The sequence below is a fragment of the Trichosurus vulpecula genome (assembly GCF_011100635.1).
Source record: "Trichosurus vulpecula isolate mTriVul1 chromosome X unlocalized genomic scaffold, mTriVul1.pri SUPER_X_unloc_1, whole genome shotgun sequence".
Lineage (NCBI taxonomy): Eukaryota > Metazoa > Chordata > Mammalia > Diprotodontia > Phalangeridae > Trichosurus > Trichosurus vulpecula.
Genome location: NW_023494377.1, coordinates 1,555,932 through 1,574,736, shown reverse-complemented (window position 1 = coordinate 1,574,736; position 18,805 = coordinate 1,555,932). Strand labels below are relative to the sequence as shown.

The 18,805-nt window shown below is 42.5% G+C and overlaps 1 protein-coding gene across 1 annotated transcript in view; it reads left to right on the top strand.

Moving 5' to 3' along the window:
* The window catches only part of LOC118833025 (zinc finger protein 665-like), a 95,585-nt gene that overhangs the window by 9,512 nt on the left and 67,268 nt on the right, over window positions 1-18,805 (top strand). The window contains exons 3-5 of the mRNA XM_036740417.1: window positions 15,794-15,905; window positions 16,376-16,631; window positions 17,144-17,404. Coding sequence (XP_036596312.1) covers window positions 15,794-15,905; window positions 16,376-16,631; window positions 17,144-17,404 — 629 coding nt within the window. The remainder of the gene's footprint in view (window positions 1-15,793; window positions 15,906-16,375; window positions 16,632-17,143; window positions 17,405-18,805) is intronic.

Below are 18,805 nucleotides of genomic sequence, written 5' to 3'. Positions count from 1 at the left end.
GAGGTCACACGTAAAGAGATATCAGTCCAACAAGGAAACTGGACATTTCTAGCCTAAAGTATTCCAAGAACAATGGGGGATATACCTCCTCCATCCCCATCCCACAATGTGGAGGGACATTCGTGACTACCCTCATTATATTAGCATAGAAGTTTCCAGATGTGGAGGGCAGAGGTCCCAAACTGCTTCCAGTTCTGACGATTTAGAATACAACTCAATAAAATAAGTCAATACTACTTCTTGTTTAAGTTTCTCTGTCAATGAACACTTAGGAGCTTTTTGAGCGGGAAAAATAAATACTTGTCCTATTCCTACTTTACCTATTACACATGTCCCCCTCTCACTTTGGGAAGATCCTTGACATGAGCTAAACCTAAACTTTAAGTAATTTTCCCTGTGATACTGGGGAGTTCAAGTTTAAGTGGGGGGGGGGGGGGGGAAGAGTTCAGGAAAAGAAGTCTGCCACCCTAGGCCACAAGGTGGCGCCATAGTGCAGAAAATGCTAGACCAAGAATGCTCAAATTCAACTTCAGACACTTACTAGCTGTGTGACCTTGGGCAAGTCAACTTAACTTCTGCCTGTCTCAGGTTTCCCAACTGTAAAATGAGGATAATAATAGCAGTGCTCTTTCTGTGTTACCGCAATGGTCCCCATTAGCTCCCACGATTTATCTGTCTTTGGATGAACCCAGTCAGCATATTAAAGGATAAATCCTCCAGCAAGCACGGAGTTCTCCACTCCTCCTCTGTCAGTCCCTATGCTGGGGAGGGTAACTCAGGAGTCTTTAATTTATTCCTTCAGTAAATTCCATTACATTCTACGTGCAAATGTCAGTCAACAAGCATTTCTTAAACCCTTGCTATGTTGCAGAGGTGGTTCCTAGATGCTGACAGATTGTTCACTGTCTTGGTCCTCAATTTTCCAGTCCGTGGTGACTGCATCCCAAAACAAATCACCTCTAAATTCAATGCCATGGGGCAGCTAGGTGGCACAGTGAGTAGAGCACCAGCCCTGGAGTCAGGAGGACCTGAGTTCAAATCCAGCCTCAGATACTTGACACACATACTAGCAGTGTGACCTTGGGCAAGTCACTTAACCCCAACTGCCCTGCCTTCCCCCTCCAAAAAAAAAAGATCCAATAAATAAATAAATTCAATGTCTAGTCCCCTAGAATTGGTTACCACGGAATTTCTCTGAGAGTCCATCAGGAACACGATCAGATTTGGAATTAGAAAACCCAGATTCAAACGTTGGCAGGGTGTGATGGGGAGCTCTTTAGGGTTTCTGTTTCCTCATCTTTAAAATAAGCAACCTCAAAGGTCCTTCCAACTCAAAATCTGTGAACAAGATAAACTCAAGATTCTAGTTAGACTTTATCGTATCACTGAGACTTGGGAGGATGAGACCCATAAATGGAATTATGTCTCTGCAAGGATAGATCTTCTTCAAAAGATAGGTAAAAAAAACTGGAACTGTTTCTCTTTGGAACAGCTACCCTGAGGGTCTCCCCCACCCAGCTTGATTTTTTTTCTTTTTTCTAATTAAAGGGGCCATCACTTGACTCACTTCTTAAAGAGGCCTATTCACTGAATGGGTGTTACCTCACTCTAAGTGAAAACCTGAAAGGGTCTTAGCCTGAAAAAGCCAGGGTCTCCCAATGCATCCTGGGTCATCTCCAGTCATCCTGGTGAATATCAGGTCACTGGACCCAGATGGCTCTGGAGGAGAAAGTGAGGCTGCTGACCTTGCACAGCCCTCCCTCACTCACATCAAAGTCAACTGCAAGTCATGTCATCATTTCCCTGATGCCATGGTCCTCTTTGAGAATGAAGGACAAACACAAAAAAGACTGGGTATCAAAGCAGTAGGGATAAGAAAACTCCCTTTACCAATGGAGATCAGCAAATTATAGTCCTTCCAGGGAGTAATAAGTAAAAACTATTTTTTTAAAAGTACTAAAACATTTTCATATCTAATACCTCAGATAAACAAAAGCTCTTTGGGGGTCCTCAATAATTTTGAAGAGTATAAAGGGGTCCTGAGACAAAAAGTTTGAGTACAGCTGCTCTAGGCCAACCTGCTTGTCTGGGACAACAGCAAAACCCTAACCCCCAGTCTGTGATAGAAGGTACTCATGTCTTTGTCCCTTTCCAAGGCAGAAAGACAGACAAAAGCTAGGGCTCAAGAAATCATTTTGGGTGCAATTGTATAAAGTAAAAGTAATCATTATCTCAACCCCCCAACTTAAGAATCCAGAATGGAGCAAGCATAATCAGTGGAACCTCATCACGAAATTCAGTGCATGAAATAGTCATAGCTAAACCCAGGTGTTCTCCCATTGAAATCTGCACCAGCCCATTAAACTCATATTTTAAAAGACAAGCCTGATGCTCAGGTCCCTGTGTATAAGAAGGTCCTTAGCCTGATTTGAGTCTATCCTTTCCTTCATTACAGTGAATCTCAGAAGCAAGAGAGAACCTTCATTCCTTTCGTTTCTCTCTTGGTTGTCCAGATTAGGACAAAAAAAGCAAAATTAACCGAAATAAAATAAAACTGCTCAACCTTGCCTACAATCATCAAAATTTCCCTTTGCTTCCCGAGTCCAGTTTTATTGGGAGCTTCTTCTTCTTCTCACCAAAGATGGGAAAATTTTTAAATAACTGTTCTTGAATAGATACTTGTGTTGACACTTTCACTCTTACGTATGCAAACACAAATTCTTACCCATCAGTTAGTTAAACTTAATTGGATCCATGCCAGGTCCTACAACTTTCTCTGCTCCTTTACCCACCACAGGAAACAGGAGATGGGGAAGAAGGGGAAAGGGCTATTACCCTGTAAAAAAAATTACTTATATTTTTCAATTTTTTATTTATTTATTTTTAGCATTCATTTTTTTTTTAAAAAATGAGTTCCAAATTCTCTCCCTCCTTTTTGCCCCTCCTCCACCCATTGAGAAGGCAAAAAATGTGATATCGATTATACATATGAAATCACACAAAATATATTTCCATATTAGCCATGTTGCCAAAAAAAAGTGAAAAAATTACGCTTCAACCTGCACTCAGACTCCACCAATTCTTTCTCTGGAAGTAGATACCATTTTCATCATAAGTCCTTTGGAATTGTCTTGAATCATTGTATTGATTAGAATAGCTAAGTCTATCAGAGTTGATCATTATACAGTATTGCTGTTACTGTGTACAACGTTCTGGTTCTGCTCGATTCACTTTGTAAGGGTTCACATAAGGTAGAATTGTCATTTTTAATATATTGGTTCAGCCTACATGCGGAAAATTAATATTTCCCCAATTGTTTAGCTCTGACTTTATGTGAAAAGTGTTTTGCAGTTGTGTTCATATAATTCCTGGATTTGTCTTGGCAGGTAGTCTCCCAAGTATTTTATCTTGCCTACAGTTATTTTAAATGGAATTTCTCTGTCGCTTCTTGCTGGACTTTGTTGGTAATATATAGAAATGCTGATGTGATGCTTATGAGTTTATTTTATATCCTGCAACTTTGCTAAAGTTGTTATTTGTTTCAACTAGTTTCTTAGTTGATTCTCTAGGACTCTCTAAGTATAACACCTTATCATCTGCAAAGAGTGATAGTTTTGTTTCCCCATTGCCTAATTCCTTTGATTTCTTTTTCTTCTCTTATTGCTAAAGCTAACATTTTTAGTACAATATTGAATAATAGTGGTGATAACGGACATCCTTGATTCAGCCCTGATCTTATTGGGAAAGCTTCTAGCTTATCCCCACTATAAATCATTATTTATTTACTTAATATTTTTAGTTTTCAGCATTAATTTTCACAAGAGTTTGAGTTACAAATTTTCTCCCCATTTCTACCCAACCCCCACTCCAAGATGGCATATATTCTGATTGCCCCGTTCCCCAGTCAACCCTCCCTTCTGTCACCCCACTCCCCCCCATCCCCTTTTCCCTTACTTTCTTGTAGCGCAAGATAGATTTTTATGCCCCATTGCCTGTATATCTTACTTCCTAGTTGCATGCAAAAACTTTTTTTTTGAACATCTGCTTTTAAAACTTTGAGTTCCAAATTCTCTCCCCTCTTCCCTCCCCATCCACTCTCCCTAAGAAGGCAAGCAATTCAACATAGGCCATATGTGTATCATTATGCAAAACCCTTCCACAATACTCATGTTGTGAAAGACTAACTACATTTTGCTCCTTTCTATCCTATCCTCCTTTATTCAATTTTCTCCCTTGACCCTGTCCCTTTTCAAAAGTGTTTGCTTTTGATTACTTCCTCCCCCTATCTGCCCTCCCATCTATCATCCTCCCTTTTTTATCTCCTTCCTTCTTCTTTCCTGTGGGGTAAGATACCCAATTGAGTGTGCATGTTATTCCCTCCTCAAGTCAAATCCGATGAGAGCAAGATTCACTCATTCTCCCTCACCTGCCCCCTCTGCCCTCCCAACAGAACTGCTTTTTCTTGCCACTTTTATGTGAGATAATTTACACCATTCTGTCTCTCCCTTTCTCCCTCTCTCAATATATTCCTCTCTCATCCCTTAATTTGATTTTATTTTTTTAGATATCATCCCTTCATATTCAACTCACCCTGTGCCCTCTATCTCTCTCTCTCTCTCTCTCTCTCTCTCTCTCTCTCTATATATATATATATATATATATATATATATATATGTATATTCCCTTCAGCTACCCTAATACTGAGGTCTCATGAATTATGCACATCATCTTTCCCTGTAGGAATGTAAACAAAACAGTTCAACTTTAGTAAGTCCCTTATGATTTCTCTTTCTTGATTACGCTTATCCCCATTATAGACAATGCTTATCAATGGTTTTAGTCAGATACTATTTCTCATTTTAAGGAAAACTCCACTTATTCTTATGCTTTCCAGTGTTTTTCATAGGAATTAATGTTGTATTTTGTCAAAAGCTTTTTCTGCCTCTATTGAGATAAATATATGATTTTTTGTTGTTTCTGTTATTAGTACAGTTAATTATGCTGATAGTTTTCCTAATATTGAACCAGCCTTGCATTCCTGGTACACATAGGGCTATTTTCTTTAAATCTGTCCTTTGCTTTCTAAATGTTTGGATTATTCTGCTTCAGAAATCTTTAACTCCCCTGGACTCAGGGTCAGGCTGAAGCCCAGCAGGTAACCTTCCCTTGTTTTCTTGAGGGGAGTGGCTTAACACTACTCTGTCTGGGGCCCTCATGATCTATCAGGGGCAGGCACAGGGTTTCCCAGCCCAAAGTGCTCCCCAACTTGTGAATCAATTACAAGACTGATGGGTATTTCCTTCTAAGGATCATGACCACAGAAAGTAACAAATCCCCTGGGGGAGTCAAGTAACCAAAATGCTGACCAGGAGTCAAAAGGGGATTCTTGTTTCCAAACCCTTGGCATTGTATTTCACTCTGGGGGTCAAGGAGAGGGGCAAATTTTCACAAAGCCACCTCTGCTCTGCAATTTAATGCCTTGAGAATAGGGTTCCCAAACAAAACAAATGACAGCAGAAAGAAGGCCAGATAGAATCCCAGACAAGCAGGACAGCTTGAAAAAATTACGCACTGATTTATTATATACTTAAAAAGAAAAGCAAGTTGGACATAATTTGAGACTTGAAGTTTTGAGTACAATCTCCTGTCCAACATCTATGGAAATGTTCGTTTTAGTTGATATTTGTTAGGTTCAGAATAAAAAAGGAAAGAGAGGAAAAGTCAATGCCTTGATATGCCTGACTTTTCAACTGGTTCTCTTCACTGGCCAGTTTTTTCTGTCCCAATCAAAGATAACTAGAGCATTGCTCCCTTGGCTAATTTCTTATTCTGCCCATTTTTTATCTCCCTTAGTGTCAAAGAACTATCCTCCTTTCCTCCAATATACAGGTTAGAGGACCCTAGAATCCCATACCAAGCACTGGTATCCCATCGATCTGACATTTTCTTCTCCCCTTTGCTATTCAGAATATTCTTTGTTCTCCCTCTGACTAGGTTCACACTCAGAAAGCACAATTGGTATAGAGACCTCCCTGAAGAGGAAACTCCCTCTACCAATGCAGGTGGCCCTTTTGCTCAGGGTCACATGGCCAGTATATTGCAGAGACAGGATTTGAACCCAGGACTTCCTAAATCCAAGGCCAGCTTTATGTCTTCTATGTCACAGCTATTGCTGCTGTATAGGCTGCTGCTGCTTCTAATGCTGGAGTTTCCCTGACCACAGTGTTGTTAAGTAAATTAGCAGATGTTAAAGAGAGGGGTTGAATCTAGGGTAGAACCCAGATGAGATGTTCTTCCTGACAGAATCAGAAGAACTGAAAACATTGAAGAAAGGACAGCTCTGAAGAAAAACACAGGCAGCTATCCAGAGCATTTTACATTTTCCAAAATAAAAAAATACTTGCCAATTTCCCTGTTTGGTGGGATCTCTAAAATCTAACCCCTCCGATGGAGAGAATCAGACATCCAACGAGTATTTAGTTCCTCCTATGTTCCAGGTACTGCTGAGCGCTGGAGGGACAAATACAAACCTGACACAATCCTGGCCTTGATTGTTGTGTGTTTGTCCTTAGTTTTTGAAGAGGACCATGACATCAGGGAAATGATGACATGACTTGCAGTTGACTTTGATTTGAGGGAGGGAGTGCTGCGCAAGGGCACCAGCCTCCCTTTCTCCTCCAGAGCCATCTGGGTCCAGTGGCCTGATATTCACCAGGACTACTAGAGATGGCCCAGGATGCATTGGGAGACCCTGGCCCTTTCAGGCTAAGGTCTTTTCCACTACTCACGTAGAGTGAGGTAACATCCATTCAATGAAGAGGCCTCTTTAAGAAGTTAATCAAGGGATGGCCCTTTTAATCAAAACTCAAAAAATAAAATAAAATAAAACTGGGAGGGGAAGACCCTCAAGGTTCCTGGCCAAAAGAGAAACAGTTACTATTTGATATTTACATTCACTCTGTGCTAAGAGGCCAGGGACCTATCCAATCTATGAGCTCCAGAGTGAATTGGGTTTAAGGCTTGGTTTTTGAAGAATCTTACAGTCTACTGGGGGTGACTATCAGATTTTCATAGCTAAGTAAATATAGTTATACCTTCCACATTGTAATTTTCCCCATTGTAGCTTCAATATGTTGCCAGTTGGCATAAGAAATTAAATAGAATTTGGGGGGATTCTGTGGAAGTTGCAGACAACACATGAAGGCCAGTAGATGACACAGAGCCTACGACCAAATACTTAACCCAAATTTTACAATAAGGTACTGTAAACACCCCATAAAAGAAAAAGAAAAAATTTAGACTTCTTCCCTGGTATGAAGGGAGGGCCCAAAATTTTTATATGGATTTTCCAGATCCCGAGGGCACCATGACCCTAACCCCTGCAAAGTAGAAGGGATAACTGTACAGGCTATCTACAGAATAAATACAAAGTGATTCGGGAGAAGGAAATATCCACAATTGGGGAATCATGAAAGGCCTCTAGAAGGAAGACATACTTGAGCTGAGCCTTAAAGGGAGCTGGGGGGTTCCAAGAGACAGAGGTGAGGAGGAAGAGCATTTCAGGCCTGGGGTGGGGGGTGGCTTGTTTAACACTGAAAACTGCTGCTGGGCCCAGTGGGCTGGGGAACTCCTTCCTCCAAGAGACACATTTGCCCCACCCATAAAGCCTTCCATTTTAAGCTCCTAGAGGGCAGGGACTATCTTTTGTCTCTTTTTATACCCTCAGAGCTTAGTACAGTACCTGGCACACAGTAGGTGCTTAACAAATGTTTATGGAGTGAATGATTCACAGTTCAACTCAGTTTAGTTCTGGGGGAACCTCTAATTAGAGGGTTGGGCTTTTCTCACATTATTTGGCTCATTACCTCCCCTACCTCTGTCTGCACTCCAGGGACAAATTGTTTCTTTATAGCTTTGGTTTGGCTCATGTCTAGTGTTTTTCCACTACAGGGAGCTAAGTGGTGCAGTGATTAAACCGCTGGGCTTGGAGTCAGGAAGATCCAAGTTCAAATCCAGACTCAGACACTTACTAGCTATTGGACCACAATAGGTCTCTGCCCAAGCTCCACTTAATGGCTGTATTTTGGGCCCTCCTGCCTTACAGTGACGTCAATGGTAGCTGTTTCTCTTTGGAACAGCAACCCTGAGGGTCTTCCCCTCCCAGCTTGATTTTTTTTCTCTCTTTTTTTTTCTAATTAAAGGCAGTCCATCCCTTGACTCACTTCTTAAAGAGGCCTATTCACTGAATGGGCATTACCTCACTCTAAGTCAATACATGAAAAGGCCTTAGCCTAAAAGGGCCAGGGTCTCCCATTGCATCCTGGGCCATCTCCAGTCATCTTGATGAATATCTGGTCGCTGGACCCAGATGGCTCTGGAGGAGAAAGTGAGGCTGCTGACCTTGCACAGCCCTCCCTCACTCAAATCAAAGTCAACTGCAAGTCAGGTCATCATTTCCCTGATGTCATAGTCCTCTTCAAAAACAAAGAACAAACACAACCTGGGCAAATCACTTAACCTCAGTTTCTTCAACTTATAAAATTGGGGTTCTACTACTACCTACATTGCAGGTTTGTTGCAAGGCTCAATTGAGATAATACTTGTAAAGTACTTAGCACAGTGCCTAGCATCATGGTAGGTTCTTAATAAATTTTGCTTACATTCTTCCCCAAAAGGGGAAGTAGAAAACTATTTGGTCTACAATGTGAATCAGATATGGGACAGATATTTATTTCCTACATACAAAAGAAATTCTAAAAGACACAAAGGCTAATGGTGTGCATTGAGAGAGTGAAAAAAGAGAATTCAGTAAGTTATAACTACTGTAACAATCTCTCAGGAGACTGATACTTAACTCTCAGAACATAAAGTAGTTTGTGGGTCTATCAAATAGGCATCCAAGCAACTCTTGGCACATGTCTCCTGGCCAAATGGGTTAACCCACCCTCTTTTTGGTAGTCATCTTCTTCAAGATCACTGAAACAATTGCCAGGGATATCCTCCTGGGGGACCAGCTCTAACCAAAAGTACTTCTGGGCCACTGAGTAACAAATGTGGGGTGATACAGTAACAAGAAGCAAGTAGAAGAGTTGTGGGCATAGCCAGAGATGGAGCATCCCTCATGTTTATGAGGAGCAGACCAGTTAGGCTGGAGTATAGCTTGTGTGAGGGGGTGTAATGGGAAATCAGCCTAGACCGATATGCCAGAGCTAGAGAAGCTTGTATTCTGCCCTGGAGGCAAAGGAAACCACTCAGGTTTCTTGAACAGAATGACTTGGTAAGACCTGTAGTTTAGGAACATCACTTTGCCTGGAGCATGTGGGCTGGATTGGAGAGGGGAGAGCATGCCTGTGTGCAGACAGGTAATTAAGAAACTATTGCTATCATACAGATAGGAGCTGATGAGGATCTCAACTAGGGTGGTGGTTGTGCAAGTGTAGAGAATGGGGTGGATGTGAGAAGTGACAAGAATTGGTAGAGGTTAAGTAAGGCTGAATGATCAAGGATGACTGTGATGTTGGAGCAGCTAGGTGGCGCTGCAGTGGATAGACCACTAGGCTGGAGTCAGGAAGATCTGAGTTCAAATCCAGTCTCAGACACTTATTAGCTGTATGACCCTGGGCATGTCACTTAACTTCTATTTGCCTCAGTTCCTCAACTGTAAAATGGGAATACACTGGAGAAGGAAATGGCAAAGCACGTCAGTATCTCTGCCAAGAAAACTCCATGGACAGAGGTCATATACCATTGGATAGGATTGAACAGCAACAACAACCCATTTCTTTGCCTTTAACTGTGATGTTGTGGCCCCAGGTGACTGGGAGGATGGTGGTACCCTTGACAGAAATAGGGAAGTTAGGAAAAGAGGTGGGTTTGTGGGTAAAGATAATGAGTCTGGTTCAGGAGATGCTGAGTTAGAGATGCATATGGACCACCAAGGTGGGAATGAGATGTGAAATGTGAAGCCAGAGCTCAGGAGAGTTATGAGGGCAGGCTGGCCTTGCAGATTGGGGAATCATTTGCCCAGAAGTGAAAGTCGGATCCCTGGGAGATCATGACATCACTGCACTAGAGAGGAAAGGGCCCAGGACAAGCCCCGAGCTACATCCATGTATAGGGGGTGGAACATGGATCATGATTTTGTGAAGGAAACTGAGAAGAATCAATGGGACAGATGGGAAAGAGAACCATTAAAGAGTAATGTCTCCAAAATTCGAGAAACAGATAGTATCAAGGAAGAGAAGGTAGTCAACAATATCAAACACTATGGAGAGTTCCGGAAGCATCAGGACTGAGAAAAGATCAATGCATTTGACAATAGAGAGAGCACTGTAACTTTGGGGAGAGCATTTTCAGATAAACAGCGGAGAAAGAAAACAGATTACAAAAAGTTAAGAAGTGGAGGAAAGGAAGAGGAGGCAGCAAGCTTAGATAGCTTTGTCTAGGACTTTCGCTGTGAAAGAGAAACACATAGGACAATAGATAGCAGATGGCAAGATCCAGTGAAGGCTTTTTTGTTTCATTTTGTTTTGTTTTTAAAAATAGGAATGGGGTGGCTGGATATGGGCATGTTTGTCTACAGAACAGCAGGAACCAGGAGATAAGGTGTGCGTGCACACAAGATACACTTCCTTATGAAATCTGCCCCACTTCTTAAGGCATGCTTTTAAAAATTACATATTGTAACCTTAAATAGAATGAATCATGCTCTAGTGCCAATAATATAGTAAGTACATGTCTGATGTACCGGATATCTTGAAGTGAAGAAACAGTTTGGAAGGTTTTTTGTCAAAGAATACTTCCAATGCTGTGAAATATTCAAACATCAGAGTTTTGTTTTCATTTAACAATAGCTAACATTTATATAGTGTCTATTATGTGCCAAGCACTGTGCTAAGCATTTTACAAGTATTATGTCATTTGATCTTCTGAAAGATCTTAGGAGTAGGTGCTATTAAGATCACCATTTTACAGGTGAGGAAACCAAGGCAGTCAGAGGTTAAGTGACTTGCCCAGGTCACACAGCTAGAAAGTGCCTGAGGCCATCCTGACCCCAGGCCCTCTACTCTATCCACTAAACTACCTAGCTGTTTATTGAAGATACACAAAGGGGTGACAGGAAGGAAGATACACAAGGATATGCATAGAAGAAGGAGAGAGATAGACCTTGCCTAGCTACCCTTGCCCTGGAGTATTCTGAATCCAGGGATAAGCCATCTCTGGGAAGTATCCTGCACAGGTGGGGACAAGGGTCAAAAACAAGAGAATCCACCTTGCCCTAGGCTTAGGTAAGCTATGTATGGGGTGGTGTAGAAAAAGGAGGCAACTTGCCATACACTGTCTAAGCCTAGGACAGGGGTGGGGAACCTGTGGCCTTGAGGCCACATGTGGCCCTCAAGTGTGGCCCTTTGATGGAATCCAAACTTCACAGAACAAATCCACTCTAGGTCCTCAAGTAAAGCCCTCTGACTGAATCCAAACCTCACAGAACAGATACCTTCTAGGTCCTCAAGGGTGGGCCTTTGACTAAATCCTAACTTCACAGAACACATCCCCTTAATAAAAGGATTTGTTCTGTAAAATTTGAACTCAGTCAAAAGGCTATACTTGAGTATCTTTCTGGCCATGTGTGGCCTTAAGGCTGCAGGTTCCCCACCCCTAGCCTAGGAGATCATACACGTTCCAGATATGTCTATGATTTGCTCCTATGTCCAAACTACCAGCTGTCACATAACCATTTGTGATTAGGATATTTATTTAGCTTCCCTTCCTCAGGGTGTATAAACTCAGAGAGGTCAAGGATCATGCCCTCTACCTCTCTTAAGTTTTTTCCTGCTTAATTTTTTCCACTGTTAACCCTGTTAACCACTATACTATGAAGTTGATTCTTTGAACGCAAATGTAAAAGTTTACATTTATCTCTATTAAATTTCAGCTTAATCAACTAATCCCAATGTTCTAATCAGTTCAGATTCTTTGAGATCCCAACACTATTATCTTTCCTAGATTTTTGTCATCTGGCACATACTAAGAGCTTAATAAATGCTTGTTGACTGATGAACATGTCATTTAACCCTTTAACCAATAAAAACGTTAAATAGCACCAGACCAAGTCCAGATCACTAAGGACCTCCACTGGTAACCTCCTTCCAAGTTGACATGGAACCACTAATGACTGCTTTTTGGACATTCAACCAGTTCTGAATCCATATACCATCTGGCTCCTAACTCTTCAAATTTTCCATTAATACATCAAGAGAAACTTTTGTCAGATGCTTAGCTAAAATCTAGGTAAGCAACATCTAGAGCATTTCTGTGATGTACCAGGTTAGTAATGCTGCCACAAAAGGTAATGAGGTTAGTCTGGGGTTACCTGTTCTTGAAGCCATGCTGGCTCCTTGTAATCCCCACTTTCTTTTCCTTTTTAAAAAAAGTTTTCTTGATGCCATTTGCTTTTTACATCATGATTATTCCGGGTTCTTTCTTCCCCTCTCCCTCCTCCCAGTGAGTCGACTCTTGAAACAGAGAAAAATGTTTAGCAAAACCAATGGATACGTCAATGTGTCAACTACATCTGACAGTGTATGCAGGTAGCATTCTCCAACAAGAAGAGAAATATATTTCCTCATCTGTTCCCTGGGACCAAGTTTAGACATTACAATTACATGGCATTCATGGTAATATTCTTTTCTTCTCATAGCACCCCCAACATTTGATCATGGCTTCCTTTTCAAGATGTTCACTAAACATCCTATTATTAATATGTTCTAGAACCTTGCCAGAAATTGAAGTCAAGTTCACTGGGCTATAGTTGGCAGATTACTCTTCTCTTCTTATAAATTGGGATGTTTGCTCTTCTGCAGTCCTGGGAGAACAGAGAGTTTTCAGGATCTTTCAATGATAACTGCTAAGGGGTTCAGTCACCAATTCTGATACAGCTTCTGTTTTCTTTGCCAAGGATAATGATTTGGGATTTGAGAGCATGGGACCAAAATAACTAAGTGGGAGTTGATACCCAAGATAAGTACGGATATAACAAGTAAGCACCAAGATGTCCTCAATGAATCCAAGTCACTTTGCCCAAATGAACTACATCCTAGAGTACTGAGAAATGGCAGAGGTGACTGATGAGCTTTGTAGTCTAGTGGAGAATGGGAGGCTGTTGGGTCAGAGGAGGCAAAATTTCCTAATTTCCTCAATTTTCTAAAAAGAGAAAAGAATGGGGATTGTAAAGTAGAGAGGAATGAGTTTGCCATTGATTACTGGCAAAAATTCTAGAGAATATAAGTGAAAGGATGGTTATTGAAGAGTAAGAGAAAAGAAGCAACGATCACTAAGAGGCAGCTGGCACGGCAACGGCAAGGACAAATCATGGCAGACCAGCCTCATTTCCATTATTGACATGGTTCCTTAACTGGTAGAGTTCAGGAATGCTAGCAATAGGGTTTATGTAGATTTTAATACAGCATTTGCCGAAGCTTCTTATGTTATTCTTGTGGAAAAGATGAAAAGATATGAAATATGAGGAATTCTGAGAACTTGGGAAGATCTCTTTGAACTGATGCAGGACGTAATAAGTCGAACCAGAAGAACAATAAACACAATAAGCCGAACAATTTCAAAGAAAATGTCAGTAAAAGATACCAAAAATGAGGTCAGTTAGATCAATCTTGTCTCTAAAAGACTCATAATGAAACATACCATCCTCCTCTGGGCTAAGAGGCTAAGGTTATCAAATGAGGTATACTTTGTATATGGTCAGTGTTTCAGTTTGTTTTGCTTAATTGTATTTCCATACCCTCCCGAAAGGTTCTATGGGGGTGGATTACTAAGGTGGTAGATTATTGAGAAGTGACTCTGAAGGGAAAAAGAATAATTGATAAAACATTTGACGAAAAGATTAGCCAGGGTGAGGATCCTGCAGCCTCAAGGCCACATGTGGCCTTCTAAGTCCTCAAGTGCAGCCTTTTGACTGAGTCCAAGTTTTACAGAACAAATCTTTTTATTAAGAGGCTTTGTTCTATGAAGTTTGGATTCAGTCAAAGGGCCACACTTGAGGACCTAGAGGGCCACATGTGGCCTCGAGGCTACAGATTCCCCACTCCAGAATAAGCCATGCCAGACTAACCCAATTTTTTTTGAAATGATTACTAGACCTGTATATTAGGAGGATGTTGTTAATGCAGTTTGCCTGCATTTTAGGAAAGCATTTGACAAAGTGCCTCATACAATTCATGTGTGGGAAATGGAGAGATAGGGACTAGATGGTAGACCAAGATGGAGTCAGAACTAATTGAATCATCCAAAGGGTAGTCATTCATTATTCCATGTTACCTTAGAAGGAGGACTGGAGATGCCAGTGTTCTGGGTATCTTTGTTGTTTAACACTGTTATCAATGACTTGGATAAAGGCAGAGACTGTATGCTTGTCAAATCTGCAGATGATACAAACCTAGAAAAAGATGATAGAATTGTTTACTTCTGTTTTCTCCCCAATTAGACTGTGAACTTTTTAAGGGTAGAAACTGTGTTTTCCCTTTCTCTGTGTCCCCAGCACTTGGCACAGTGCCTGGCACAGAGGACAATTTGGGCTTTTTGGTCATTTATGTGTCTATTTTTAAATGTGTATGTTTACTTTTTTTAAATTTTGTATATCTATTTATATGTATATTTTTGTTTTTCAAGTAATAAGTTGTGTTTTTTTATTAATCTGCTCCACCCACTCTCCCCACTGAGTAAATAATAAAAAAAAGAAAAACAACCATCAAAACACACCTACACCTGGCAAAACAAATTCTCACATTAGCCATGTCTTAAAATGTATGTTTCTTTTTGCATTTTAATTTCATGTCCATCAAAACACACCTACACCTGGCAAAACAAATTCTCACGTTAGCCATGTCTTAAAATGTATGTTTCTTTTTGCATCCATCAAAACACACCTACGCCTGGCAAAACAAATTCTCACATCAGCCATGTCTTAAAATGTATGTTTCTTTTGGCATTTTAAGTTCATCATGTCTCTGGTAGAACGTCAGGGTGCCACTTTTTTTATTCTTTTCAATTGATGGTTCTCCATTGTGTTTACCAAAATTCTAGTCTTTCAAATGACTTTTTCTTGATCATGTTTGTATCTGTTCTGTATCTGTATCATGTATATGTTCTTCTGTGTACAATGTTCTCTTGGTTCTGCTCCCTTCACTCAGCATCACTTCACATAGGTCTCCTCCATTTCCTCTGAAATTGTCCATTTCATCATTTCTTATGACACAATAATATTCCATCATATTCACACACTACAATTTCTTTCTCCATTTCCCAAAAGGAGAGCCACCTTAGTTAACAATGTTTAGCTACCACAAAAAAAAGATCTGTTAGATTCTAGTACATGTAGGTCCTTCTCCTCTTTCTTTGATCTCTTTCTGATATAATGGTATACTAATGGTATATAGAGCTGGGTCAATTATAGTTTAGGAATTTTTTGAGCATAGTTCCAAATTGCCTTCTAGAATGGTTGGACCAGTTCACAGCCCAAACAGTCCACATGCTCACCAACATCTGCCATTTTCCTCTTTTGTTACTTTTGCTCAACTTGGCTGAAGTTATTATATCAATTGATTTTACTTGGCTCGCCAGAGTTCTCAAAGTAGGCCATCATGTCATCTGCAAAAGGCTATAATTGTGTGGCTTTTCCCCAGACTATGTTCATTTCCTCAGTTTCTCTTTCTTGTCCTAAAGGCTTAAGACACACTTGCTGCCTGACTGAACTAACTCTGCTTCCTCTCCTCCTCAGTGATCCGCTGTGTCTCTGGCACTGCAGAATTTGGCCTCCCTCTCTCCCTACACCCTCCATACCTGCCTATCACAAACACCTTCTACACCTTCTCCTTCCCATCAACTAACAGGTGAGTTGCCCCTTTCTGGGATGAAAAGCCTTAGGCAGCACCAGACATGTCTCTCCTAGGCCCCTAATCTTGGGACCCCTCCATCTCACAGACCTACAGAATTCAATTCACTCACATTTACTATGCACCTACCATGGGCATGGTCTCACTTTAGGCAAAGCACTCTCTGTATAAGTGACACCTCAGGAGTGTCTCAGCATTGCACATGTGAATGCATTTTTCAACTTAATTCAATCCAACAAGGAATTATTAAGCGCTTACTATGTGCCAGGCACTGTGTGCTAGGCACATGAAAACAAAACTGAAAGAGACCCTGGCCTCAAGGAGCTTACATTTTACTGAGTGGGATGCAGCATGCACACCCAACACAGGGTGCAAATCCAGAATACCAAGAAAGGTCAAGAGAGTGAGAGTGAGAACATTTGGGAGAATCAGGAAAAGCCCCTTGTAGGAGGCAGCTCCTGAACCAGGTTTGGAATGAAGCTGGGGGTCCTAGGAGGTGAGGTGGGGGACCCCTCATGGCCTGGGGGACAGTGTGGGCACAATCTACCCACCTACTCTGGGAAGGCCTTGTTCTGCCATGAACAGGGGCACCATCTGTATGGGGAGTGGCAGGGACCCCCAGACGCCCAGCTCCTGGGGCAGCAGCAAAGCAGCTGGGTTGAAAAGCTGCAGCTTTCCTGGGACAAGCACAAACTTTCATGCGAGGAAGCTTCAGCAACTGTGGTAATGGCCAAGCTTGTTATCCCAACGTTCAGACTGGGTGTGTGGCCTCCAATGCGCTGGATCAGGGTCCGGGATATGCTTTAGCCTGGGCCACGGGTGTCGGAACGTTTGCTGCTGTGACAGGGTTTGCCTTGGGCCTCGCCCTCCAAGGGCCAGGCCTGGTATAGGTTAATCCCCAGGGCTCTCCAGGATCCCACGTGGCTTCGGGGATTGCGTTCTCCCACTTTTGCTGGCCCTATGACTCGTGTCCCAGCTCCGTGTAACCAACCCCCTGACATCAGAAGGGCTTTTACGAGGCGGTATTTATGTCAAAGCTACAGCAAGAACAAACACACAGGCCTCTCCTCCAGCATGTCTAGGGCGTAACTGCCCCCACTAGACCACCTCAGTCGCTGGGGAGGGCAAGAGGATGAGGCTCACAGCTCAGATTAGTTCCTTCATAGCCTTAGTCCCACCAAGCTCCCCTGGGCTAGCCTCCTTGGAACCCTTGCTCCCTGGGGTTTCCCTGCCAGGCTGGCTACACTGCCGGCCTGGCTATACCGCCGGCCTGCATGCCGGACTTCTGGTCCCGGGGCTCCGGCTCCCGGACTGGAGACTCTACTTCCTGTATCCAGACTGGGAAAGGCCCACACTCCGGGCCTGCTTCTCGGGGCTACATGGACAAAACAGGGCAGGGGGGGAAGGAGGCCGACCTCAGGTCGTTCCTCTCTTGTGCCAGGAGCCGCTTCTTCCACCCTCCGAGGAGAAGGCAGGAAAAGCCCCGAGGGGTCTCGGTCAGGCAGTTTTCAAGACGCCACATTTTGACACAGCCAATGGAAAATGGCTACTTCCTGCCACGTGGTAGGCCAACACGCAATGTTTGCGCATGCTCTAGTCCTCCAATATCCCAGAAGCACTTCCTGTGAAATCTTCACCATGGAGGATGCTGTCTACATGGTCTAGGCATGCGCCAACCTTCCTTACACTTTGTATGAACTTTCTCAACTTTATCCTTCCTTTCTGTGGTAGAGAAAACTGTCATTTTACACGATGAACGTTAGGGAATCATGTAACTGACACTAAAATGGTTTGGTCTGTTGAGGAAGAAGTTCAGAGGGACTGGAAGATCGTGCACATTCATTTAGGCACCCTGAGCCTGTAGGAACCTGTAAAGGCTTAGCAGGAGCTGAGGGCACTGCACTGGGGAAGTCTAGGGGCCTGAGAAGCCCATCTATTTAGGTCCAACGAATACCTTCATGTCACAACACATGAAAACGAGGCTCATTTGGACAGAAAAAGGCCCAGGTCTCACAACTAACAAGCACTGGACCTAGATCTATTACTGAGGCCTGGTGGCCAGAAGTGGCAGCAGGATTCCAGGTACAGATGCACCATGATTTGGGGTACGAGGATCACATCGTAAACAGGATAGAGAGAATGGACCTACCTGTGCTTTCATTGGCATCTACGCAGCACAGTAGATAAAATGCAAGCCTGGGAACATAAAGTCTCCAGTTCAAAGCTGCCCTCAGAGTAGCTTTGCATCCCTGGACAAGTCACTTAACCTCTGTTAGCCTTAGTTTTCTCATCCACAAAGTGGGGATAAGAGCACCTTCCTCCCAGGGTTATTCTGAGCATACAGCCAGAGAATATCTGTAAAACACATTGTAAACCCTAAAAATGCTGTGTAAATGCTTGCTGTTTTTTCATTTGTGTAAGTAATTCTGATGGTATTTAGACTGTGGGAACCCCCTTGAATCCCACCCTGAATCTTCCCACTTGATCTGACTTTTCATGCCTAGCATAGCCTTCCATTGTCTGGTTACCTCCCGATTGCCTTCTGGCCACTTCCTACCCTTGGTCCTGATCAAAATATCTATACCCTAGCTCTGTTACTCTAGCCCTCTTATTGTCTGTTATTTCCAGGTACTTCCCACCCTGGAGTCTGACCTCTAGTCACCCCACTGACAAGATCTTCCTTAGACTGCTCCTCAAGTCTCTCCCTAAACCCCTCCTCTAGTCACCCCAGACTACTTGACCACCCCTTGATCCCTCCCACAATCTTTCTGTTCATAAACTCCATCTGGCCTCCAAGAAGGCGCTCAGATTAATCTAGCCCGCTGGCATTGGTATCACAAGTGCTCAGGCTCCCTAAGAGTCTGGTGAATCTTTAATAAACTTTGTTTTCCTGTGGC